This window comes from Perca fluviatilis, chromosome 15 (genome assembly GCF_010015445.1).
Source record: "Perca fluviatilis chromosome 15, GENO_Pfluv_1.0, whole genome shotgun sequence".
NCBI lineage: Eukaryota > Metazoa > Chordata > Actinopteri > Perciformes > Percidae > Perca > Perca fluviatilis.
Genome location: NC_053126.1, coordinates 15,900,642 through 15,925,990, shown reverse-complemented (window position 1 = coordinate 15,925,990; position 25,349 = coordinate 15,900,642). Strand labels below are relative to the sequence as shown.

At 42.8% G+C, this 25,349-nt stretch overlaps 1 protein-coding gene across 6 annotated transcripts in view; it reads left to right on the top strand.

The window, feature by feature from the left end:
- The window catches only part of adgrl1a (adhesion G protein-coupled receptor L1a), a 96,177-nt gene that overhangs the window by 64,195 nt on the left and 6,633 nt on the right, over positions 1–25,349 (top strand). For all 6 annotated transcript variants that reach the window (XM_039824840.1, XM_039824842.1, XM_039824843.1 and 3 more), the window contains 20 exons: positions 5,121–5,328; positions 5,549–5,813; positions 7,574–7,901; positions 9,947–10,240; positions 11,621–11,724; positions 12,653–12,838; positions 13,040–13,078; positions 14,900–15,080; positions 15,252–15,374; positions 16,277–16,485; positions 16,589–16,762; positions 17,331–17,540; positions 18,095–18,315; positions 18,596–18,662; positions 18,835–18,926; positions 19,082–19,250; positions 19,514–19,669; positions 20,746–20,842; positions 23,696–23,818; positions 25,318–25,335. In XM_039824840.1, coding sequence (XP_039680774.1) covers positions 5,121–5,328; positions 5,549–5,813; positions 7,574–7,901; positions 9,947–10,240; positions 11,621–11,724; positions 12,653–12,838; positions 13,040–13,078; positions 14,900–15,080; positions 15,252–15,374; positions 16,277–16,485; positions 16,589–16,762; positions 17,331–17,540; positions 18,095–18,315; positions 18,596–18,662; positions 18,835–18,926; positions 19,082–19,250; positions 19,514–19,669; positions 20,746–20,842; positions 23,696–23,818; positions 25,318–25,335 — 3,264 coding nt within the window. The remainder of the gene's footprint in view (positions 1–5,120; positions 5,329–5,548; positions 5,814–7,573; positions 7,902–9,946; positions 10,241–11,620; positions 11,725–12,652; positions 12,839–13,039; positions 13,079–14,899; positions 15,081–15,251; positions 15,375–16,276; positions 16,486–16,588; positions 16,763–17,330; positions 17,541–18,094; positions 18,316–18,595; positions 18,663–18,834; positions 18,927–19,081; positions 19,251–19,513; positions 19,670–20,745; positions 20,843–23,695; positions 23,819–25,317; positions 25,336–25,349) is intronic.

The following is a 25,349-nucleotide window of genomic DNA, read 5'->3' as shown; positions in this document are numbered from 1 at the left end:
CATTGCATTGTTAGAGCCAAACAAAAGAGAGGTGAGTGAGTGAGGCAGGTGGTCATAAATATAAATCACAGCTTCTGGTTTCAGGACCTTTTATGGAGAGACAGCACCTCTGGGAGACCCGATTCAGAGTATGAACATGCAGGGCGGTGGCAGGCTAGGCTAGGCTAGGCTAACGTTACAGCCATGCAGGTTTACGGTTACCCCACAGCTCAAACCTCAGTCAGTATACAATATTGCATGCCCCACTGTCATCTACTGTATCTGCAGCCTGTAGCCATGTCCAGATCAACTTTCCTGTCACTCAGTGTCAGCTTCACTCCAAGGCAGATAATATTTTTCTTTCAATGGACACCTCTGGATATCTCTAGCAGTTGCCAGCTTTTGGTCTCAGTGAAGGGTATTCTCTGGGGTGAATGTTTGGGTTGATAAAGGTGCCAGTTTGACACCTGCCTCATTCACTGTCTGGACAGTGTACACGTGCGGGCATTGTCTGAGAGTGTGTTTGTATAAGGGTTTATGTCTGTGTGTGTATATGTCTGTGCATGGCTGTTTGTATTGTGTTTTTACTCCCAGGACTTGACCCCTTGTAGTCTATAAGGAAGCAGAAACACAATGGGAGCCACTCCCATCTCCTTCCTTATTTCTCTCTTCTCTCTGTCACTATATGTCACTCCTCAGCAGATTAACTCACTCCTAATTCTCATTTCACAGGAAATAACCTATTTACTCTCTCTTACTCCACTCCTCTCTCTCTCTTCTTATTTGCACACACAGAACACGCTCACATCCTTCTTCACGCTTTCTTCTTCTCTCTCTCCCTCTCTGTCTTTCTGAGTCTGAACTGCACACATGCATGCCTACACACACACACACACACACACACACACACACACACACACACACACACACACACACACACACACACACACACACACACACACACACACACTAATGGGCTCATGAATGCACATCAACATACCATCAGGAGACCCACTTTACACTCATGCACACACTAACCCTTAAAGCCCATTAACTGTCCAGCATGGACGCGGGGTAACATGCCATGCTCAATTCTGCCCCCTGCTGCCTGCGTGCTGCACTTGCCAGTAACAGGTGTAGGATTCAATTAGAACAGCATGCTCTCAGCAGTCAGTTCTATTAACAGGCCATGACTATGGACTGGGCAAAGGCTTGGGCCAGCAGAGCCCTCAGATCCCTGTAGCAAAAAACAACAACAACCAAAAACACAAACAATCAATGAGAACGCCACTTTTGAAACAGCTGCCAACTGTTGGCAGGGGGGTGTTTAGATCTTCAAAGTCATACATTAACCATCACCATGATGCTGTCACATCAAACATAAAAACACCATGGATTGCAGAAGACAACCAAAATGAAAAGTCTAAATTTAGCCTAAAGCTGTCAGCGCTCACTTTTTTTTGCGTTACCAGTCGATCACAAATTGCTGCAAGACACTAATGGGAGATATTTACTGTCAGTTTCAGGAAAGTACAGGCACTTTAATCATTTTATACTGCAGCCTCATATTGACAAGTAACAGCTGACCTGTGCCGGGGAAAAGGATTAGAGAGATAAATAGTCAGTTCTTACAGTAGTATTTCCCTGTATGTGTGGCAATAATTGGCATGCTAGAGTATGATAGCTACAGCCTGAGTTTTAATCCCTGATAAGGTGAGTTTCATTAGCCATCTGGCTAGTTTGTAGGGTAAAGTGTTGTGTCTGAGCTGCCTGGAGACTTCACTGGGATAATCATGACTGCAAGATTTCCATCCGCCCCAAAACAGGAATTAATCTATTAATCTAACTATCTCACATAATCCCAGATGGCTCTTACTCCAGCTAACCTGCTTTAGCCAGAATAGGATAATGCCTAATCTCATGATTTACGCCTAATGCCTAATGCCTAATGCCTAATGCCTATTGCCTATTGCCCAATACCTCATTCATGCTATAGTCATAATAGCCTTTTGTACCATAGGCTCTACTGTTAGGGTTTGGCTGCTCCGGTTTCCCACTGCTACGTCCTTCACAGTTAGCGGGAAAGAGAGGGAGGCAGAGTGAGGGAGAGACAGAAAGAACTGGTAAACAGGAAGGCTGGGGAGCGCAGGTCAGAGTTAATGAAGCCCCCTAGGCAGGGTTTGCAGGGTGTGAAGCGTGGCCACTGTTTCTGTTTGGCGTGTGTGTGTGTGTGTGTGTGTGTGTGTGTGTGTGTGTGTGTGTGTGTGTGTGTGTGTGTGTGTGTGTGTGTGTGTGTTTGTGTGTGTGTGTGTGTGTGTGTGTGTCCACATGGCCTGTGTGTACAGCCTGGAGGCCGCTGATGAGCCCCTTTGACACTGGGCCCACCCAACGGCTGGTTCATTAGAATAAACCAAGGCTTGCTGATCGGCAGCCACCAGGGTTCGTACGGGAGAGGAGGGAAGAGCGAGAAGTATGGAGGAGGAAGGCAGAGGATGACAGACTGTTAGTCCATGCTGCGCTGCAGTGTTATTGTGATGATGAGCCGAATAGAGTACACACTGTTACCAATTTAAGACGGGGCTGGAAGGTTAGGTGCAATAATGAACAGAATCATATAGGTTTTTTTTGGGGGGGACACTGTGGTGGGTACAATGTAGTGAGTGTAAATTATATTGCAATGATTGTAACCAACAACTACTTTGGCACCATGATAGATTGTAGGGCATTCTTGTCTCTTACCTGTATAGTATTATAGGTAGTCATGACTCAGCACATTACCCGTCTTCCTCTAAAGCTCTGAAATAAGGAATATTATGGAAGCTTTTCTGCCCTTTACTGTACTGCAATACATATCAGTTTCACTGTGTTGTGGCAACAAATAAGATGGATGCTAGCATTCATATTAATACTTACTTTGCTTTGGTTGGCCATCCTTTTTGTAACTGTAGAGAATAGGCTTGCATGCTTGTGTTTCTTTGTCCTTTATTCTACCTTGAGGTAGAGTGTTCCTGGCTTTGTTTATGGGTCACCTACATGCAGAGCCGCTGCTTTGCTTTCTGCATGCTGTTTATTTCTCTATTTACGGTAGCATTGTACTTTTGAGGCAGTGTCCTACTTTTAGTGGTTGTTTTCTTTTACTTTATAGCTTTCTGCACCGATAATACCCCACCCTTTACGGCCTTTATTTGAAATGCTTTGGTGCACAGCTTCCGTTTATTTGCAGTGAACTCATGCTGTGTCCAGATTGATAAAAATGCCATTTTATTGTGGTGTGAGGGAGAGTTGGCATAGATGTTAATCACAAAATTCATTGTTCAGCTGTCTGAAAGTGCCAGATTTAACCATTGCTCTGAACATTATTTTGCATATTTCAGTCACCCACGTTCATATTTGCAAAGCAAACACCTCAGGCGTCCTTGCTTTCGAGGGAGCATTTTGGTTTGACAATAGAGCGTGACAAGCCTCCTCCCTGTGAAGAGTTTGTATTCAGAGTGTTTGTTTATGCCTGAGCTTGATTAGATTCCTGTTTGGCTGCCGGTCTCAATCCCTGTTGGACCCCCTTAGACAAAACAGGCTAATTCCTAAGTGGCCCAGCACCACAGATCACCAGCCACTAACAACAACAGCAGCATGACAGACAGCGAAAAGAGAAAGCTGGATTTCCAAAAGCCTGAAGCTTCTCAATTTCTCTATTATGATTCTCCTTCTGCTCCAGACTCCATGCAATATTCAAGACAGTTAGAGCCTACACTGATCTATCACTCTAACAGTCACTGTGTGGCAGTGTGTGCATGCACGTTGTGTGTTATCCTGGTGTGTGTGTGTGTGTGTGTGTGTGTGTGTGTGTGTGTGTGTGTGTGTGTGTGTGTGTGTGTGTGCGCGTGTGCGCTGTATGTCATCTGTGTCCAAATGCCCCTGCAGTGACCAATTAGTTCAGAGATGCGTTCAATCATGAGGTGACCAGCAGGTGTCTAGTTCTGTCGCAACCCCAAGCCAGAGAGCCACACAAATAAGCTGGCAGAGGAGACGTGGGGACTCCTCAGCTGTTTTATTCTGTAGTGCCTCCAACTCTCTCTCTCTCTCTCTCTCTCTCTCTCTCTCTCTCTCTCTCTCTCTCTCTCTCTCTCTCTGGTACCCCCGTGATGTCAGAGTGGCGAGGATGCCAGCAGCTTTCCTCATAGATCACCTGACATGCCCAGTGGTCCCAGGGTACTCTCTCTGTCAGGCAGGGACACACTGCATCAGCCAGCCAATTTACACAAGTCCCCAGTGGATGACCTCCACCTGCCTAAAGTAGACATCTTCTGTGTGTGTGTGTGTGTGTGTGTGTGTGTGTGTGTGTGTGTGTGTGTGTGTGTGTGTGTGTGTGTGTGTGTGTGTGTGTGTGTGTGTGTGTGTTTGGTATATAGATTGTGTGTAAGGGTTCCCGTGTATTTTTGTGTGTGCATCTACGTATGTCTGTTTGGAATAGGGACTGTAATTTTTATCTGTACATATTTGTGCGTCCGGTATGCGTGTGAGTGTGTGAAGCCGAGTTTCAGTTAAAGAGAAAGGGGAGGCCTGGCCAACCACACATCTTTACCCCAGGATGCTTGTTTCTTTGAGGCATTACTCTTGACTGAGAGCCAAATTTGAGTACTAATAAAACAAGCTGCACAATTACTGTTTTACCACCCAGTAGCAGAGGAGAGAAGCAGAGGCCTTTGAAATAGAAAATGCACGATCAAATAAAAAGTAGGCCAAGATAAATTAGATTAGAGACTACATCTAATCCATGGCAGCACCCAGAAATCTCCCATTTATCATATCCAGACGCTTTCCGACCACAATGCGGATGTTCTACAAATGAGCTTTTATATGTTCCTTCATTTTAAATTTGTTATTGTACCTCACTTCACCACCCCACTCTCCCATTCTCTTCCTACTCTTTGTCTCCTTTTCAATTCTCTTACTTTTATCTACTTTCTTCCGTCCCCTCCATGTCTCTTTCCTGTTCTATATTCCATGGTCTTTGGCCTTTCCCCGTTTCCTCTCTCCCTCCCCTGCCATCTTCATTTTATCTTCCATTTTTACAATGCTTTGTTTTCATTCTGTCTCTTCCTTTTTTCCTTTTTTGCTCCAACACACCTCCTCTGCTCCAGTCTTTGTGTGTCCGGGGACGCTGCTGCGGGTTCAGCCGGCTAGCTTACTGCAGGAGGCTGAGCACCAGGCAGGGGCGTGGTGTAAGGACCCGCTGCAGTCTGGGGACCGTCTCTACGTCATGCCCTGGACCCCCTATCGCACTGACGTGCTGTATGAGTATGCCTCCTGGGAAGACTTCAAACAGAACCGACCCACAACCAACTACAAGTGAGGGCGCCTCCCACTGTCCTGGATGATCAAATAGCATCTGCTGTTGTATTGATTTATTGGCTTTTGATGTGGATATGGACGGTGATAGCAGAATGGTCCAACTGTGGTGTCAGCTTGCTCACAGTGAGGCCATCTTGTAGGATTGTGTCATGCAGAGTAGATGAATTGACTTGTTCTCCTGAATTTCTGCACCACTCATGTGATTCTCTCTCAACAGGTTGCCCAACAGAGTTGATGGCACAGGGTTTGTGGTGTACGATGGTGCAGTGTTTTACAACAAAGAACGCACACGAAACATTGTAAAGTATGACTTGCGGACACGCATCAAGAGCGGCGAGGCCATCATCACAAACGCCAACTACCATGACACCTCGCCCTACCGCTGGGGAGGGAAATCGGACATTGACTTGGCTGTGGATGAGAACGGCCTCTGGGTAATCTATGCCACTGAGGCCAACAATGGACGACTGGTGGTCAGCCAGGTGGGTGAACAGCGCTGTACAGAGGGGGATGAGATGTGGATTATAAATGCAGGAGTAGATTATATCAAAATTTCATCTGACTAGTCAGGCGAAAGGTCATATGTCACACATGAATTATTTACTATTGAGATTACACAGGTGCGCTGACAAACGAGATGTCGTTGGCCCGTAAAAAGAGTCACAAAAAAATCATCTGTAAAAGGTTAAGTCTAATTTCAAATCCCATCATTTCCAAATACTAATCTTAAGGTAGATATTTGATTTGTTTTGTTGGTGCACCAGTTTGCACCAATCAGTTTCTTCCTGGCATCAAACATTGTATGATTTAATGATTTACAATCATAACAAATGTGGCATTGTTGTCTACTCATTTGTACATCAATCGTTTGGAACCATATACTGTGCATACTGTTTTAAACACATCACATTACTGTTCCCTTCTTACTTGACAAACTCAAAACATGATCTATCACTGTAAACTTTGGAACATTCATATTTTAATACCAATTGGTTCTTTGTTTCTTAACAAACAAAACTGCAATCAGCAAGTTTCCACACAAACACAGTCTGAATTAATGTGTTGTTCAGATAGACATTTATTATCACTATCTTTGACCTAACCAGGAAATTGTTTTTCTAACTGTATAAGTTAAACCATCCATCTAAAATATCAAACCCTGCATGAGTTATGAGAGTGTAAAATAATGGAGCAACAAAGTAATAAATAAGGAAGGGATCACTTTCATCATCAAGGAATTGTTTGGGTTCTAGGGAGTTTCATTATTTTTCCTACTTAGTCAGAGTGCAACAAACACATGGAGGTCTCTGTTATGCCTCGGCATACAGTTTGAAGGTATATTGAGAAGAAGCAGCTTTGCATAAAGGCAAATAAATATCTCTTCTCCAAAGCTATAGCTAAGGGTTGAATACTTTTTGTGCTTATAAATCTTTACATTATTGTACAGAAGTACTATTTGTGCTGACTGGGGGTTCATGTAAACATGAGTAATATGGTACATTTTTATAACAAAACATTTTTTTATGATAAACAAGTTTAATTATACATAAAACTGCACACAGAAATAAAAAAAAAGAATATCAAGAAATGAAATGCAAGTAGACTTGCTTTTATTCATTAACATGCTCATATTATGCTTTTTGGCTTTTTTTCCCTTTCCTTACCATATTCCAGAGAAAACACTGTTCCAAACAGCTCTATTGTAGTCCAGCCTTTACTTCCGTGACGAACGTGCCTCACTTTGTAACACACGTTATAATGCTCGACTAGCTGCTAGCATGGCACGCCCTTATACTCTGCTTCTGACTGGCTGGTGGTCCTTACCTGGTGCTACTGCGCATGTGCGACTCCAAACAAAGATGGAACAGAAGTGAGATGCTTCACTCTGTAGCTAAAACAGAGAGCTCAACACACAGGGTGAAAAGAGGAGCTCCAGCAATGTGCACTACAAAAACAAATATGGTGTTTTTGGAAAATTAAACCATGTAAACCTATTCTGGTACAACCTTTGAATACAATTATGAACCTGAAAATGAGCATAATATTAGCACTGTTAGATATTTGACTTAGTACTTTTATGCACTCTATACCTGAGAATCTGAAGATAAAAGTAAAATCCCCCCCAACTGAAGTATCTTGTCAAGCTTCCCAGTGTGATTGTTTATACATAATAAATATATATATATATATATATATATATAATATGCCTTGGCCAGTTTCAACATTTCCTTTTTGCCCATAGGTGAACCCCTACACCCTGCGCTTTGAAGGCACCTGGGAGACCAGCTTTGACAAGAGGATGGCATCCAACGCCTTCATGGCGTGTGGTGTGCTTTACGCCGTGCGCTCCGTCTACCAGGACGATGACAGCGAAGCAGGCGGCGACCTTGTGATGTATGCATATAATACGAACCGAGCCCGCGAGGAGCCTGTTAACATCGCTTTCCCCAACCCCTATCAGTATATTTCCTCTGTGGACTACAACCCTCGAGACAACCAGCTTTATGTCTGGAACAACTATAATGTGCTGCGCTATCCGCTGGAGTTTGGACCACCAGACCCCACTACGGGTAAGGAGTGATCCCACTGAAAGCACACAGAAACACAGTGTGAAGAGTAAATTTTGATTTTAGTCTATAAATGTGAAAAGTTTTGCATTTGTAAATTGGTGGAAGACTAAAAGTGTGCAAATGTTTTCCCCAATTATACTTGAGATGTATAAGTTGGTATTACGGTAACTTTGATTTATTCATAAAATATTTTAAATTGAGATTTACTTTTGGACAGTATGATACGAAGTAAAAAAGAAACAACTGACTACAATGTAGAGTAGAGATGAGTAGAAACATTAGGAGTATACTTTACAGAAAATGACAGATTTGCTTCTGAAATGATATATTATGTACTGCGTTTCTCTTATGATTATTTTATATTCGTTCAAGTCAACTTTATTTATATAGCACATATTATTTATATAGCACCAAGCACCAATATAACATAGTGGCCACACGGTGGAACTGCAATGGGTCTGTCATGTGATGCCATGGGGCCCAAAAAGACTTTCCCCCATAGATTTGCAGAACATGGCGAAAGAGACGTCTGTAAATTGATGGACACCCCCACCCCGCAAAATGACTATCAGAATTTGATCAATTCGGTTCGATAATATTTGGAAAGTCTAAAAGAGCAGCACGATTAAATCATTTAATCCCCATTCAAGTTAGCTGAACGCTAAACCGGAAGTAACCAGCTCGGTCGGCTGAGGTCTCTAGTGCGCCTGCTCTATGGGCTCCATAATGCAGAAGCAGCGCCAATCATCCAGATCATTTTTACAAGGAAGTCAAATGTTTTTGCTTCATGTGCTACTGAGCAGCTCCGCCTCGAACGCTATCCTTTTTTTTTTATATATATATATATATATATCCATGGCTCCATGCAAAACAATTACTCAACAAAATAAAATAAGACCGTATTTAAGTACATCTAGAAAAATGTGTCATCCCCAAGACAACACAGTTGGGGTTCATCTTGAAACTTTTAGGCAGTGTGTTTAAGAGAGTTGCCCCATAATGACTGTATGCACCTTGACAGTTGTATACCGTAATTGATCATGGGTACAGTTAGGAGACCAGCGTCTGATGATCCAAGAGTTCTGGAAAGTTTGTAAGCAGTGAGCAGGTCAGAGATGTAATTAGGAGCTAGGCCATTACATGATTTGTAAACAGTGAGCAATATTAGAACATTAAATTATGAAGAACAACCTTTTACAGTGTTTGGTAAATTATGCTTTTTGCTTGAGCAGGAAAACCCTTCAGACAGAGATTGTGCAGAATGTGGTTATGACTGTTTCTTATCTGACATTGGGGTGCCTCAGATAGGAAATCATTGCATTTTCATAGTTACAGTAAAGAGCAGCTTCTCAGGTATGACTTCATATCAACTTCTCTGTGTCCTGGATAATGAAAACGTCATTCTGAAATGATAAGGGGGAGAATGAAATGAGAACACCACATTGCATTTTGGCAGTCCATCAATATGAGAGGGAGCTTTGGATGTATTGTATATCTGAGCCTCAAAAAGGCCTGTCTAAATCTTGAATTAGGCCCAGAGAGAGTAGAGGCAGAGACACACGGGTGGCGCAACTCACAGTGTGCGTGCTGCCTCTGCGTTTGATCAGTTAGGATTTTGTAGTTCTGATGTGTTGCGTTTATCTTTACATTAGGTTTGGTTGTTAGTGACGGTGACTTCTCTTGATACATTTGATCAATTATTTACTTCTTCCTGACTTGTGATGATGCATTCTCTCCATCTCCTCCCCTGCGTCTCTCATCTCTCTGGAGAGCAGGCTTTGAGAGGCTCAAAAAAAGTCTTTGTCACCCCAATTATCGTCAGGCTAACTTTTGAACTCAACTTCTGAGAGACATCTTAAATTCACATGCATGTGTCCTTCACTCTCTTGATCTCTTTTTTATTGCTTTTGCTGTTGGCTTTTGCTGCTCTTTAATAAATCCCTTACATCCTTTTATAACTCTCTAAATGTCTCTCACTCACTCTGGGTCTCCTTTGTAGCCTCTAACTCTTCTGTTCTCTCTGTATTACTGTTGGGTTACCTCAGGCCCACTGACCACCACCCAAGTGACCACCACTCTTCCAGCCAGGCCCTTCACCTCCAGTGCCAGCCCCTCTACCGCCCGGCCTCTGGCCCCCACCTCACACCCAATCGGCTCCATCAACAAGCACCCTGATCTTCGACCAATCACAGCCACTGTGCCTGTCACCCGCCGGCCACCCCTCCCTCCTCAAGGCTCGGAGCCCCATGTCTGTGAGGCCAAGCTGGTCCGTGGTGTCCAATGGCCCTCCACTCAGAGAGGAGAAACAGTAGACCGCCCATGTCCCAAAGGATCTCTAGGTGAGGACTTCTGCATGTGCATTTTTTCCACTCCACGAAACAAACATGGGCGTTTCATGTTGAAGTGTACTCACACAGTTTGTCCTCCATGCATGTGGGTGTTTGTGCATGCAATATATCTCTCAGCATGTGCCCAAGTGATCAGCATGTTTGTGCTCTCACACTTGTTTTTTTCCACTGTTGTCTTCTTCTGTCCCTGCGTTGGTCCCACCAGCAGGCACAGTCCCCGAGGACTCGCAGATGAAAGCCCGTCCTCCACAAATGAAAGGCTCATCTCCCACAGAAACAGAGCTGATTGAAAGTGGCAAATAATGAAATGAAAGGCTAGACAACACAGGCTATGCCTCCCTTCATGCTGGTTTCTATACCTCGAAACATGCAGCAATCAAAAAGCTCTCTTTAGTCACAGGAAAAAAAAAAAGACATCTCCCTCCCACTTCAACTGCTTTCACTGTTTCTGTATGTTCTCTCTGTGAATGCCAGTAACATTAAATTAGCAGCTGGCTTAATTGCCGCATCTTGGCAGAGCTCACAAACCCAATCTGTGGTCGATGGAGGAGAGTATAGAGAAAAACAGGAGAGAGGAGAAAAAAATCTGTGTGAGATAGAGAAGAAGGGGGTATAAAATGCAACACCACATCTGCTCTGATCCTTCTACAACTGTGAAGCGTTGCTGCATTGTCTCTGTCATCTCTGTTCTTCCATTCTGTCTGTCTGTCTCTCTCTCTCTCTCTCTCTTTCTCCCTCTCTCTCTCTCTCTCTCTCTCTGTCTTGTCTTTGTGACTTGATGTTGGTTATTTGTGTTAGCAGCGGCATGTAGACCCTTTTCTGCTTTTATCCCAGTGTAGTGTCCTTTCTCTGAACCCAAGTAACTAGAAAAATCTAGCTGGAAATGAGGGTTGGTGGAAGGTGCTTCCCATTATGTGTTTTTATTTGACAGTGAGGTATCATACTTGATGTCTTTGGTGTGTGTGTGTGTGTGTGTCTGTGAATACAGTAAATGTTGCTGCATGTATTCCTTTAAACCGTTCCTTTTAGAGCATGAAAGTCTGTTCCGCCCATGCCGTCTTCTTCCTCTTCTTTCACTTTCTCACTGCCCTAGACTCCATTATTGAACCTTTTCCACTTCTGACCCATTTTTTTTTTATTCTACCTCCTCCCTCCTTCTACCCTCTCATCTTCAAACACTTTGAGTGTTACATTTTTAAAATTCATTTAATTCTGTCTTTTTTTTAAATTAGATCACACTTCTTTGCTGAGCACACTTCTTGTGCTCATCCCTCTCCTCCACACATTCCCCTTTAATTGCAGACACCTAACGCTTATTATCTCTCCATTACTTCATCCTCCTCTGTTTTCTCTCCCTCTGCTCGTCTACAGGCATAGCTTCGTTCCAGTGCTTGGAGGAGCAGGTCATGTGGAACCCACGGGGTCCTGACCTGAGTAACTGCACCTCCCCGTGGGTCAACCAGGTGGCCCAGAAGGTGAGACCTGGAGCCGTACCCCCTGGCTATGGGTCTGTCCCTTTCCTCTGCCCCACTGCCCCATCCATCCTCCCTGTCCACCTCCACACAAACATTAACATATCTCCAAGGCTGGCCTGATTAAAATACAGACTTTTTTTAAACTGTCCCTTCATTACAAGGCATCTGCTCTTGACACTTAATTAACTATTTTTTTTTCAGTAATATACTTTAATCACAGCTAGGTTAAATTATTTGAAAAAATCAGGCTTAGGGCCTCACACTTTATGAAGTACTCTGTCACTTCAATTTCTCCATCATAGTCTCATATAATGCATTATACCTGTGCAATAGCTTAACATCATGGTCTCTAGATGATGCACAAGGATTATAGTAACACATACTGTGTTTCTATATACACTGTAGTAATTTGATCAATCACGATTTGGGCAGAAATTCGATTTCAGTCCATATAAATGTGAATTAAAAGTAAGCTGGTTACACGGCTACATTTCTGCAGGAGAAAACCCTGATTATTTAGACATGCCTACACTTGATCAGCTTTCTTAAATGTTTTTTAAGTGTGTTCATGTGCCTGCAAGAGAAAGCAGAATCACAGTGCAAAGTAACATTGTTCCTTTTGGCAAAAATCAATTGCAATTGCAAAGTGGCTGCTAAAAGTGTGATTTGCAAGTAAAACATCACTAGGGAGAACAAAAAGTTCACTATGTGTTCTACAATATCCATCTTTGTTTACAATGATGTGAGAGGGGATGATAATAAAGATCCTTTTTTTGGAGAGGGTCTGGGAGAATGTGATTGCCAGACAGGGAGTTATCTCGTATTGAGACTAACCCGCTTGGAATATGATGCAAATTATTAAACCAGTATCACCCTTATACCATCACTGTATGTAAACATGTATGTTTTTGTGTGTGTTCACGTGCAGATAAAGAGCGGCGAGAATGCTGCCAACATAGCTGGAGAGCTGGTGAACCACACACGGGGCCGGATCCAGGCTGGAGATGTCAGCTCGTCTGTGCGACTGATTGAGCAACTGCTGGACATACTGGATGCCCAGCTTCAGGCCCTGAGGCCCGGAAACAAGGAGTCAGCTGCACGAAACTACAACAAGGTAGAATTAAGTGTAAACACACGCATAAGCACACACATACACAAACCGACACTCACGCCTATATTTAATTCAGGCATTAGAAAAGGATGCTGAGGTTAATGTGAATTTTCCCCCCTAGTGCACATGCAAGGACGAGTGAGTTTTTAATTTACATTTTTTTGTTTAGCTGTTTAATTCCATGCTTTGTTTTCTTCCTTCCAGCTCCAGAAGCGAGAGCGGACCTGTCGGGCCTACATTCAGGTAACTTTTCCCTTTTCTCTGCCTGCTTTACATGCCTGTGGAGTAGGACTGCTCTGCGACTTAGAATAACTGGGGGAAGATAAATCCTTGAGTAGACTAGGTTTGTGGATGAGATTCCTTTGGCTCAGTGCTCTGTATTATGATTTATATTGCCTTTGGAATCATTACTTACAGGATATGTTTTTCAAAGAGCGGTGCAAGTAAGTTTTGGGATAACTCCTGGCAGACGTTGTGTGTTGGTATAGTATTTCCCAGAGCAGTGAAAGCTGATTTGTTTTTCAATTGCTCCTGGTGTACATATGTTTTGAAATATGGGTTCACCTAATATGGAAGTCATCTGTCTTTGACATAATCTTAGCTTTGTTGGACTGTGATTGAGCCTAAGTGTATAATATTGGCCTTTGCCTCATTGTGTCTCACAATAAGGTACAATATCTGTGGCTCTGAGAAAATGTAATTTGTTGATAGCACTGTATGAAAGGCAACAGTTTGTGTTACGACACCCTTCTGCTCTTTTCCAATATTTGTGCAATATCTCTGGTTCTGAGAAAGCTGTAATCTAATATCATGAAAAAGCCTTGTGTATGCTTCTCTGTAATGATGAAATGCGGCGCTCTGCAGCACACAGTCTTTTGTGCATCTTGACCTGTCTGCAGCATACTGTAATAGGACACCACATCTTCTGATCGCTGTTGGTGCAAGATGAATTTAAAGGCTGCTGTGTAGTATGTAACTGACCATTGTACTGTAAACTCAGTACTATTCAGAGGATGAACCAAAAAACACTCTCCGTCTTTTTCTTTTGTAGTGGATAGATTGCAATCTGATGCAAAATTCATTTTGTTAACAGAATTGCTCTTTATTCCACACAGCAGTCAATCCTTCATTTTGAGAGGCCTGAGCAAGAGAATTACATGATTCATCAAGCAGGCTACACCAATAAATTGGATAGCTGATACAACCATCAAAATTGCCATTAAATGAATTGTAAGTGTGAAATAGAAAGGTAATATGTCTGACATAGCACAGTTATAAATGTAGTGCACGGGAGTGGTGAGTTTCTAAGAAATTATAGATGAATCGTGGTGACTTTGTACTTTAAATTTGTCAAGTTATATGGTCTTACTTAACAATCAGTATGGTACAAAAAAAGAGTAATTACCAAGGAATGGGTGATAAAGAAATGAAGATCTAACTGATAATTACTGAAAAGCTAATTAATAGCTAATAGCACTTCCTGAAAATGGCAAAGAGACTGTCTCCAGAGTGTCTAATGATTAGTTACTACCGTAGATATCTGGGAATCTGCATACACATTTTTTTTATTCATTTTTCCCAATTTACTTCCCAAATTGTGTACTAAATGGCACAAAACTAATACTAATCATTACTACTATTAGGGACATGTTATTTTGTGTCCCCTCGTTTGCAGTAGAATATCCTAGTGAATAGTTGCTTGGAATGCATCTTTACTTCATGATTATCTTACCATTACTATTACATTTTTTTGTGTCTCCTCAAGTAAAGTAGAGCAAAAATCCTAGTGAACTGATAAAAAGCTACTAAAATTAAGTGGGAATGAGCTATTAGGTCTTAAATGACACAAGGAGGACAGAGAATGCTAAAAAGATTTTAAAGATAAAAAACATTATTATTCAGAGCAAATACATTATCTTAAATATTCACATCATATCTGTAACTATGTATGAACGCTTCTTGATTTGGATCCTGATTTGTTTGTTACTCATTCCTTGTCAGCTGCTCAGGATTTTGTGTACCTTGTTGTAAAGTAATGAATGCTTCACCTCCTTCATGCGCCAGGCGGTAGTGCAGACAGTGGACAACTTGTTACGTCCCGAGGCCCTGGAGTCGTGGCAGGACATGAACAGCACAGAGCAGGCCCACACTGCCACCATGCTACTGGACGTCCTGGAAAAGGGAGCATTCCTTCTGGCCAACAACATGTATGGGATTCACTTTTCTGACCGAGCGCCCAGCATTGGTAAGAAAACAGTATTGATGGTGTTCCTTATGGTGGATGTATGGATGAACCACAGTTTGGGGAATTACACCTCCAGATTGTGACTCTAATTTTCTCTTGTTTCTCGTGTTTTTTGCATCTTTGACAGAGGTTTTCATAAAATGTTGTTATGTGCTGTGTTTCCACCATCAGATCTCGAGGTGCATGTTCTAAACACAGAGATGGACCTGCAGGACTTGTCCTTTCCACAGAACTATGCCAGTGACAGCACCATCCAGCTTTCAGCTTCCACTATCAAACAGTACAGTCGTAACGGTCAGCAGCCCTTTCCCCACCCCATCCTCACCCCAAGGCCTGAAAAATTGTACTGTCCTATGCAGCCCACTCTTATGTTTCCATTTGCATTTTCATGCAAGCTTAAAACAATCTGCATGCAGTTGACTAAGTTATTGGTTCATAATAATAGGCTAATCAGATTAACAAAAGTGCTGAGACAATTTCTTTTCTTGATGGTTTCTTAACAGCAGTCTTAATAGAATAGCTGGGGAGGCGGGTAGATTACAATCGGCCCCAGTCTGACAGAGCAATCTCAGCACTACCGCTCTTCTCTCTTCCCCATTCCATTCTCTCGCTCCGTCTCTTCGCCATCTTATCCCCCTCTCTCATCTCTCTTGTTTCTAACCTCCCTACCCCCACTCCCTCCCCCCTCTGTCATCCCCCTCTCCATCGTTCCCTCCCTCCTGCCCTCCACGCCCCCCCATCCCATACCTTTTCTCTTTTCCTGTTTTTCTGTCTTTCGCTTGCGGCGGTGCGAGATTAAACAAACGCACATGAAATATTCATATGGAATAATAAGAGATCTGTGAATGCTTGAGGGATGAATGTTCCATTGCCCTCCACATTAAATCTCGCTCTCTTCCACCAGTCAAAATGAAACGGTCCTTACCATCATTCTAACCTTCACTAACTCTCCCTCTCTGTCTCCCCCTTGCTCACCCTGTCACTCAATGCTCTCTATCTCCGTCACTCTCACTGCCATTACCATATTATTCCCCCATTTCTGTATTTTTTTTTCCTTTACCGGTTTGTCTGCATCCCCCTTTTAATATAACTCCCTTTTTTTCCCTTTTCCATTTCTTTTCGCTCTTGTTCTCACGTTCTCTCTCTTTCATTCCCTTTCTCTTCATCTGTCTGTGTTTCTCTCCCTCAATGTGCAGGACAAGTCAAGGTGGTGTTCATTCTGTATAAAAACTTGGGATCCTTCCTGTCCACTGAGAACGCCACGGTGAAGATGGAAGTGGATGGGCCAAGCCACGATAAGAAGCGCCTGGCGGTCAACTCTCATGTAATTGCTGCGTCCATCAACAAAGAGTCCAGCAGAGTGTTTCTCATCGAGCCAGTGGTCTTCACACTCAAACATCTACAGGTGGCCTAATTCAGTCGCTATCATGTCGCTAATTTTCATTCTGACACATAGACTCTGTTCAACATTTGCCATCATCCCTCTCTTTGTTTTTCTTTTTCCGCAGTTGGATGATTATTACTCTCCAAATTGCTCCTTCTGGAACTACTCGGAGCGCTCCATGACAGGCCAGTGGTCGTCACAGGGCTGCAAGCTGCTGGACACCAACAACACACACACCACCTGCTCCTGCAGCCACCTCACCAACTTTGCCGTGCTCATGGCTCACCACGAGCCCGATGTAAGTGAGCAAGGGCGTGGTAGACATACGGTTAAAATCGAAGCCAAGTAATTTATGCAGACGTTCATTCGTGCGAGCATTAGCGTTCGCTCGCTCTCAGTCACACACCCTCACACACGCACACTAATGTACCCTCTCAAGGCTGACAAGCTCTTTGTTTTGAATTTTCTCTTTTCCTTCGTTCACTCCGACATTCAGGGAGGCACATGCTTACAAATTCATGTCCTGCTACTTCTAGCTGACATTCACATGAATTTGAATGTCATGTATTTTTTTCAGGACGTCTTGTCTCTTGTCTCTACACTTTAGCTCCTTGCATATATTTACAAATATTAAATTAAGCAATTTTCTCTCCCCTCCCCCCTCTTCTTTCTATCTATCCCCCTTTTGTTCCTTCCACTGTTCTCCCATCTATCTCCCATTCCACTGTTTTGTCCTATATTTTCCACTCTCTATTTGTCTGGTTCTGCTGTGTATCTGTGTCCCTCTGCCCTCTGTTTTTATCCCAATCCCCTCCAAACTCTCAACTCCCCCCATCTTTGTTTACGCGAAACTACCCGGACCTCAGTACCAGGGGAGAATGCATGAACTGATCCTGTTTGTGATCACCTGGGTGGGGATTGTCATCTCCCTAGTGTGTCTAGCCATCTGCATCTCCACTTTCTGCTTCTTGCGAGGCCTGCAGACTGACCGCAACACCATCCACAAGAACCTCTGCATCAACCTCTTCATCGCCGAGTTGCTCTTCCTCATCGGCATTGACAAGACAGAATACCATGTGAGTTTCAAGCCACATGTTAGCCTGATACCTGCCAAGGTTGTTGGGGTCAGTCACCCAATATGGCTTTGCTTGTTTTCTTGGAAATGAAACACTGCCTCTTTAAAAAAAAAAAAAAAAGCACTGCACTACATCCCCTCCTTTAAAACTTATGAAAGTGAATAACTCAGTTTTTGTATTTTCCAACTTGAAAAAGACATAGACAGTTATAGCATAACAAGTGACAACTTTTTTATTATATTAATAGTGACTGAAAAACTAAAATTGAGGCATTGTCTCATTACGTTACTCTATAAAACATTTACTGCACTGAGTAATGAATAACCACTCAATAGTATGCACAGAGCCAATCACCCAGGGGGCAGCTTTTAATTTTTCCTCTGTGATGTCCAAAACTACTTCCTGATAGTGACTCTGTTCTGTCCTCTCTGGTTTTTCAGTCAGTTATATGCCTCCATCTTAACTGTTTCTCCTCCTTCATTTTAATATTCCTCTTCTATTCCCCCTCCCTCTTCTTCTCTCTCTCTACTCTTTGCTCTTGCTGCTGTCCTCAGATTGCCTGTCCCATCTTTGCTGGCCTTCTGCATTTCTTCTTCTTGGCTGCCTTCTCCTGGATGTGTCTGGAGGGTGTGCAACTCTATCTCATGCTGGTGGAGGTCTTTGAGAGCGAGTACTCCCGCAAAAAGTACTACTATCTGTGCGGATACTGCTTCCCCGCACTGGTGGTGGGCATCTCTGCGGCTATAGACTACAGGAGCTATGGAACCAAGAAAGCGTACGTGTGAAGAGAGGTCTTTTGCACCTGCAGATTGAGAAGTAGGATTATGCTATTCCCCCAGCTGGAAATGTAATATGCAGTGCTGTGTGAACGGCTCTTGCACCTCCCCGTGGACTGGCTTTTCTGAACACACTTAGCCAAAGCCTGATGATTAGCCTTCATAAAATAATCCGCTGAGACAGGGAAATAGTGTGTGTATGCCTGCCTGTGTGTGTGTGTGTGTTTGTTCGTGAGTTTAGTTGTGTGTAACTCTCTCTTCTCCTTTGTGCCACTCCAGATGCTGGCTGCGAGTGGATAACTACTTCATCTGGAGCTTCATTGGACCCGTTTCATTTGTTATTATGGTATTAGCTTTACTGTCAGACAGTATTATTCCCCTCTGTATGTTGATATCACCCAGTCAAACTAAAAATATTCCACCATGCTTGCTTTATGAGGCTATTAACAGTGCAAATTGAGTATTTTTGGTAAAGTTCACTACACATTTATATGATTCTTCCTATCTTGTGTCCTTAGCTCAACCTCATTTTCCTCATGATCACTTTACACAAGATGATCCGCAATTCTTCAGCACTCAAACCTGACTCCAGCCGTCTGGATAACATTAAGTGAGTTCAAATTATTCAATGGCAGTCATACTTATTTATTTCTCAAAAAACATGTGACAAAAAAGAACCACTCTGTCGGATGGACTCCAAATTGATTCAGTTTCTCTGTGTAGCAAGTCATCATTTGTTAACATTTCCTCGTCCACTTCCATCAGGTCATGGGCTCTGGGGGCCATTGCTCTGCTGTTCCTGCTGGGCATGACGTGGGCCTTTGGCCTCCTCTTTATTAATGAGAACACAGTAATCATGGCCTATCTCTTCACCACCTTCAACGCCTTCCAGGGCATGTTTATCTTCATCTTCCACTGTGCACTGCAGAAGAAGGTAACCAAACGAGACTTGGAAGACTATGTATTATTGATGTAATTATGAATAGGCAGATGGAATGTTGTGGAGATGGATGGATGTGCATGTCTGATTAATATTCAGCATACATTTTTCAGAGTGATTTAATTTTTGCCATGACGTGTGGTAAAAGCCTCTGTTACTCCACATTGAGTCCAGGCTATTGAAACTGTGTTAAGTGTTTGTGTTTATGACTGGCTTTAAAACCTGCCCGCTGTGCCCGTGGTGTTATTTCCTTACAGGTTCATAAGGAGTACAGTAAGTGTCTGCGTCACTCCTACTGCTGCAGCCGCACCTCCACCACCAGCTCCCACGGCTCCCTGAAGAACTCAGGCCTGCGTGCCAACAACCGCTACTACAGCGGCAGCCAAGCTCGCCATGCAGCGGCCCACCGACAGGTGCAGGCAGGACAGACCCTCACACATAAATGATGGCACACACAAAGCAGTACACACACGATGCAGGCATTGTTTTTCTTTGAGCAAATGAAAAGTAAATCTGCCTGTGCGGCAAGATGATTTTAGTGGAAATCAGCTTGTTTCGGTGGAATGAAACAAAATCAAATGACTCTCTCAATACTATCTGACTTTAGATTTTTTAACCTGTCGAAAAGGGTGTCAAAACAAAATGAATAGCTTTGGAAACACCCTTCTGGTATATTTTTTCTCTTGTTCAAAAGGTCTGTCATGGAAGATTCTAGAGTACAAAATAAGTGCACCTGCAGGGGTTTGATTGCTGATCAATACCAGTGGCTCACTGATTACTTTGTGAAGCACTCAAATTTACTTACTTAACTTTCTTTTTCACGTTGATCAACTTCTGATTTGCCAATGACAAAAACATGTGCAGCAAGTGAAACACCGGTGTTACATACATTTTGTTCTAACTGATATATATGCATATATGACGTGTCCATTAGATGTTTCTGTCGCAGAGCTGGTCTAATCAGCCAGCGTGCTGGCCTCTGTTGTGAAGTTTTTACTTTAATATTCCCATGAATTACTGGCAGCTCTGTGCTTACCAGACTAGATGACTCATTAATAAAGACATCCTTTGAAGTCCATGTACTATATATAGACACAGGCACCATACAAGACATCGGGAAATACTGTGCATGTTGGCATATGTGCGATGGCAGACACTGTACACACACATTGACTTTTACCCCTCACAATCAACAAACAAGCTTGTAATAAGACACTTCCAAATAACAATTGTATCAGCTACTGCAATCATGTCTTACACATCTCACATTTATTAGCCCCCCTCATGATAACATGACATAGCTGTGTGCCTCTTTACCCAACGCTCAATCTCTTTGTTTGCCATGTTTGCCTATTGTTCTTCGCGGATTAGAGCAAGCTCCACAGTTTTGATTACAGCAGCCCCACTGAGTTGCAAAGTCTACCCATCGTGTTTCTATATTTAACTTGTCTGTTTGCTGCCACTCACTGAGCTCTGCTCCTTCTTCCAGAGTCGGATCCGCAGGATGTGGAACGACACGGTTCGAAAGCAGACAGAATCTTCTTTCATGGCGGGAGATATCAATAGCACCCCAACACTCAACCGCGGTGAGGCCTCTCTCTATCACTGCTCTGCTTCCCCTCCGTTAAGTTATGCACACTTGAATTCACACAAACACATAGATTCCAGAACACTCATATGGACTCACACGATTGAACATAAAGAAATAAAGCATGTAATTGGAGTGGACAGAGCCAAGGCAAAGCACTGTTATTAAATGTGCACCTGTGACAGTATACAAGATGATGAAATGTATGTTCCCAATGCCTAGTGTATTTCAGATAACTAATGATTCAGAACGCCTTGCAGCCAGTGTGCCAGCCAGCAAATATCAGTAAGCAGCAGTAATAGCTTAAATTGAATAACATACGGTTTAAGGCTGGTTGGTGGGTTTCAGTTTGTAGATAGATAGATACTTTATTCATCCCGAGGGGAATTTTTGTAGTGCTGTGGCAGCCGCTGGTCAGTGAAAGCACTTATGTATGGAGCTCAGACACTGTGTTATGTAAATTATTTGTGTGGGTGGGTCACCATAAATTCCTGTTACTGTAATTAAGCAGATATATGTGTATTTCTAATTTATGAGTAAATAAAGTCAGTAATACCTATTTAACTTAAAGAGCTACAGTTGTGCAGACCACATCATAAATCACATCTATAATAGAGTATAATTCTTTTTCGACTATTTATAACCACCAGAAATGGTTGGCAGGTAGTTCATCTTCGAAGACGAGTCGTCTGTCTTTGGTTTTTTTCGTCATTTTGTTTTGTGAGTTCCAGTTTTTCAGTTAAATAAAACAAGTAATTTGAACAAGGATCAAGTAATCAAATAATCAATATCACAGTATATTGTGTCATTTACCAAACCAGACATTTTCTGTTTATCCTACTAATATAGGTTTGATTCCTGCTTTGTGAAAATGTTTTCTTATTTTCTTCCACATACATTAGAAAAGAAGTATTTATATCATAGAATTGCATGTGTCGTAATACCACCATACAGTAATAGAAAAATATTCTAATAGCTGTGATTTGGCCTGCCCATTGCCAGCCCATTTGAACTCCAACCTTTTTATGGTTACATCATGGGATCGATTGCATCCATATCTTAGTGACGCATGCTGTCTCCACTGACCTCCCCATGAAAAGCGCACTAGCAATTATTTAAGAATTGAAAAATGTGTGTTGAGTCACTGATTGTCTCAGCCTCAGCAACTGGTGGCGTCACCGCTGCAGCCATCAGTAACACAGAGACGATCAAGGTTGGCTCAGGTTCCGGATTGGAAGATGGGTGGGGTGTTGATGATGACAACAGAGGCAGTTGCTAAATCAGCCGTCACTCTCTATGCTAATTTCATCCATTTTGTTTTTAATGAACTGATTACCGTGCGAGCGAACAGGGGGTAATTATTCTAATTGAGGAGAGTGACAGGAGCAAGGCAGGGGGTGAGGAAGAGGGTGCTACGAGTGAGCTGCATGGATGAGAGCGTGTGTGTTTGAGTGTGTGTGAGTGGTCAGGCAGGTCGGTCTGTTTCTGGGTCTTTTTCGTCACGACAGAGCAATCTCCATGGCTGATGGAGAAACACAATGTGGATCATTTCATGTTTTGCTGTCAAACACAAACAACTGTGCTGTGAAGCCTTTATTTTCTGTGCTTCTGAGAAAAGTTTGTCAGTTGGCAGAAAGTGAAAGACGAAGGGCAGTGCGGGAGGGAGGGAGAGAATAAAGCGTGTGAGAGAGAGAGAGAGGGAGAGAGAGAGAGAGAGAGAGAGAGAGAGCGAGAGAGCAAGAGAGAGGCGCTATCATGGAGGAGTAATTAAAGAGGCCAAATCTGGAGAAGAGATGCTGCGTCGTTATCACTGGCATTTAAAATCTCTTTGATTTTTCCACTTCACTTCTTTATAAACCATAATCTCTTCCTGACCATATTTATGTGTCCAAAAGACACACACACAAACACACACAGACTCCCATGATTCTCCTTGCCCTACTTTCTCTCCCCACTTAAAGCTAGTTCCTTTAATTGTCCACGGGATATTCCTGTGAGGTACACATAGACAGCTAATCCCAACTAATTTGGTGTTTGTAAAAAATTCTGGCACAAGGAACTGAGAAAATGTGGTTGAGTCAAGACACCGCAGAACGAGCCAGAGAATACAGGCAGAGGGGTTTGTGTGGCATGCCAGAAAGATGGACAGGGGAAGTGTAAGAGGAGGGAGAATGACAAATAAATAGCTGTGTTTGTGTGCACATTTTATTTTTCGAGAATTCCCTGCTCCCTTGCTGTGTGATGAACGGTAGGCGTGAGACCTGAAGGTTGCACTTTGCCTTCGACTACTCTCTGTCATGCTGTCCTATTTTTAATTTCATGGCATTTCTGTTTGAGTTGCCTCAGGCTGGAGCCATACATGGGCATTATACAACATTCTGTGTGCCATTTCTTTGAATTATATTTGTCTTGTAGTGGCATTCACAATGCACTGGGAAATTAACTGTGTTTCAATGGCTGCACCCCTAGACTACATAATGACATGCATTACTGTTCTACCCCATCTGACTACATTGTTAGGAGCAAAAAGAAAAATATTAATAATGGCAATGCTCCAAACAGTACCTTTCCCCTGCAATTGTATTTTTACTCAAAGGTTACAATCAGCAGTCATAAACATTGAGGAGAACACTGTGAAATGCATTACTCCATAAAGCACCAGCATAACAAAAAATAACCCCATCTGAATAAACAGTAAATATTTTTATGATTCCTGATGTTATTACTGAGTCTGGAAACGTGAATATCAGAGTGTTACAGCTATTGTGCGCAGTGTTTCTGCTTGTGATTGCTCTGCATACATTTGAGGCAAAGATAAGAGCCTATTTATGATTCTGTTTATTTTTTGCAGCAACCATGGGCAACCACCTTTTGACGAACCCAGTGTTACAGACTCGCACTGGTACCTCTCCTTACAACACTCTACTGGCTGAGAGCTTCACCCCACCCTCACCTGGCGTCTTCAACTCTACCGGTAAACCATAAACACTCAATCCTGTCAGCATGGTGTGTGTATATGCAGTATGCGCTCAGCTTGCTGTCCTTCTGTCCGTTACTCACTGTCAGTAGTTTGACGTGGCATCCACAAACTCACTACTGTATGTGATTGCTTGCACGTGTGTGAGTGTGTGTGTGTGTTTGTGCCTGTCTGTGTGTGTGCCTGTCTGTGTGTGTGAGCCTGTCTGTGTGTGAGCCTGTCTGTGTGTTGTTGTTTTTTCAGACCTTGTAGCTGTCAGACGGATTCACTAGGCTGAGCAGAACAGAGCCAAACAGTGCCTACAGCCTAACCAGCCATCTGGTCAGATCTTAAATCTTCATAAGAACAGCCACAAATTGATTTTGAAGTTTAGCTACAGCTGTGACTTCCAGAATTCTTGAGGACAGTTTTCCATTCCCAGGCAGAAAATGTAGTCAGCTTAAATCATGACGGCCGTAGAAAGGGATCAGACAGCTCGGTGTCCAGGGACAATTCATCTTGGTGTAGGTTGGTCCCGTGTGAGTGCCAGTGTGTGTGTTTGCTTCTATCTCAGTCTCTTTAAACAGCCCGACAGCTGTTTTATCGCATTGCTGCATTCCCACACCCCTTTTTGAATGCATATAACTGCTGAATTAGACATGTTCTGGTAAATGCTCCACTACAGTACCTATATTCACTTGGTAAGGGAGAACTATGACTGTGTGTGGCTCGTTGAGTGTGCACCGGCAGAGTATCAGGCCCAGTGTCTGAGGACTGAAATTTAAGGCGGCGTTACTGTTAAATATTTTAAAGCCTCTCTGCACAATACGTCAAGCCTGATGGCCACAGGCCTGGCAGCCAAGACATTTTTAGAAGAGAGTGGGAGAGGAAGCAGGGAGAGCACTTCATTAGAATGTCTAATTACCCACACTGCCACCAAAGAACGTTGATTAAAGTCATACTACGCATTGAAATAAAAAAAAAATAACCCACTTCTTACTTTTTGAGCGTCTTTGGCTTTTGCTTTGCTGTGTGATGGTTATTTGGGAGTAAAGGCACAAGATCTGTGGTAAGTTGTAGGAAAGTCGTAAAATATACATCACTGCTACTGTACAAGGTTTTGTATGACGTATGTATGTATGCAGTATGTATGTATGTATCTAGGTATCACTGACAGCTGTAAATCAATATCCAGAGTTTTTTCTGTGGCTTAGATGTAAATGTTGGAGGGATATTGTGTCAAACTAACAGGAGCAAGTCTCCATAAATCAGAGTTAATGTGACTGTGCATGTGTTTGTGCGTGTGGTAAGAGTTGGAGGGTTTGATGTTGAGCATGAGAGACAGAGAGAAAAGAAAATTTGCCAATGGACAAGGATATTTTTTATTCCGTTAATGGTTCCCTTTTGAAATGTCTTAAAAACTCATACATCAAGTTAATGTTGCACCATTAAAGAACATTTACTGACGAGTGTCTTTCATTTTATTCACTCCACATCACTTTCTCTGGGACGCACAGGAACCTTCCGTGACCCAAGTAAGTGTAATTCA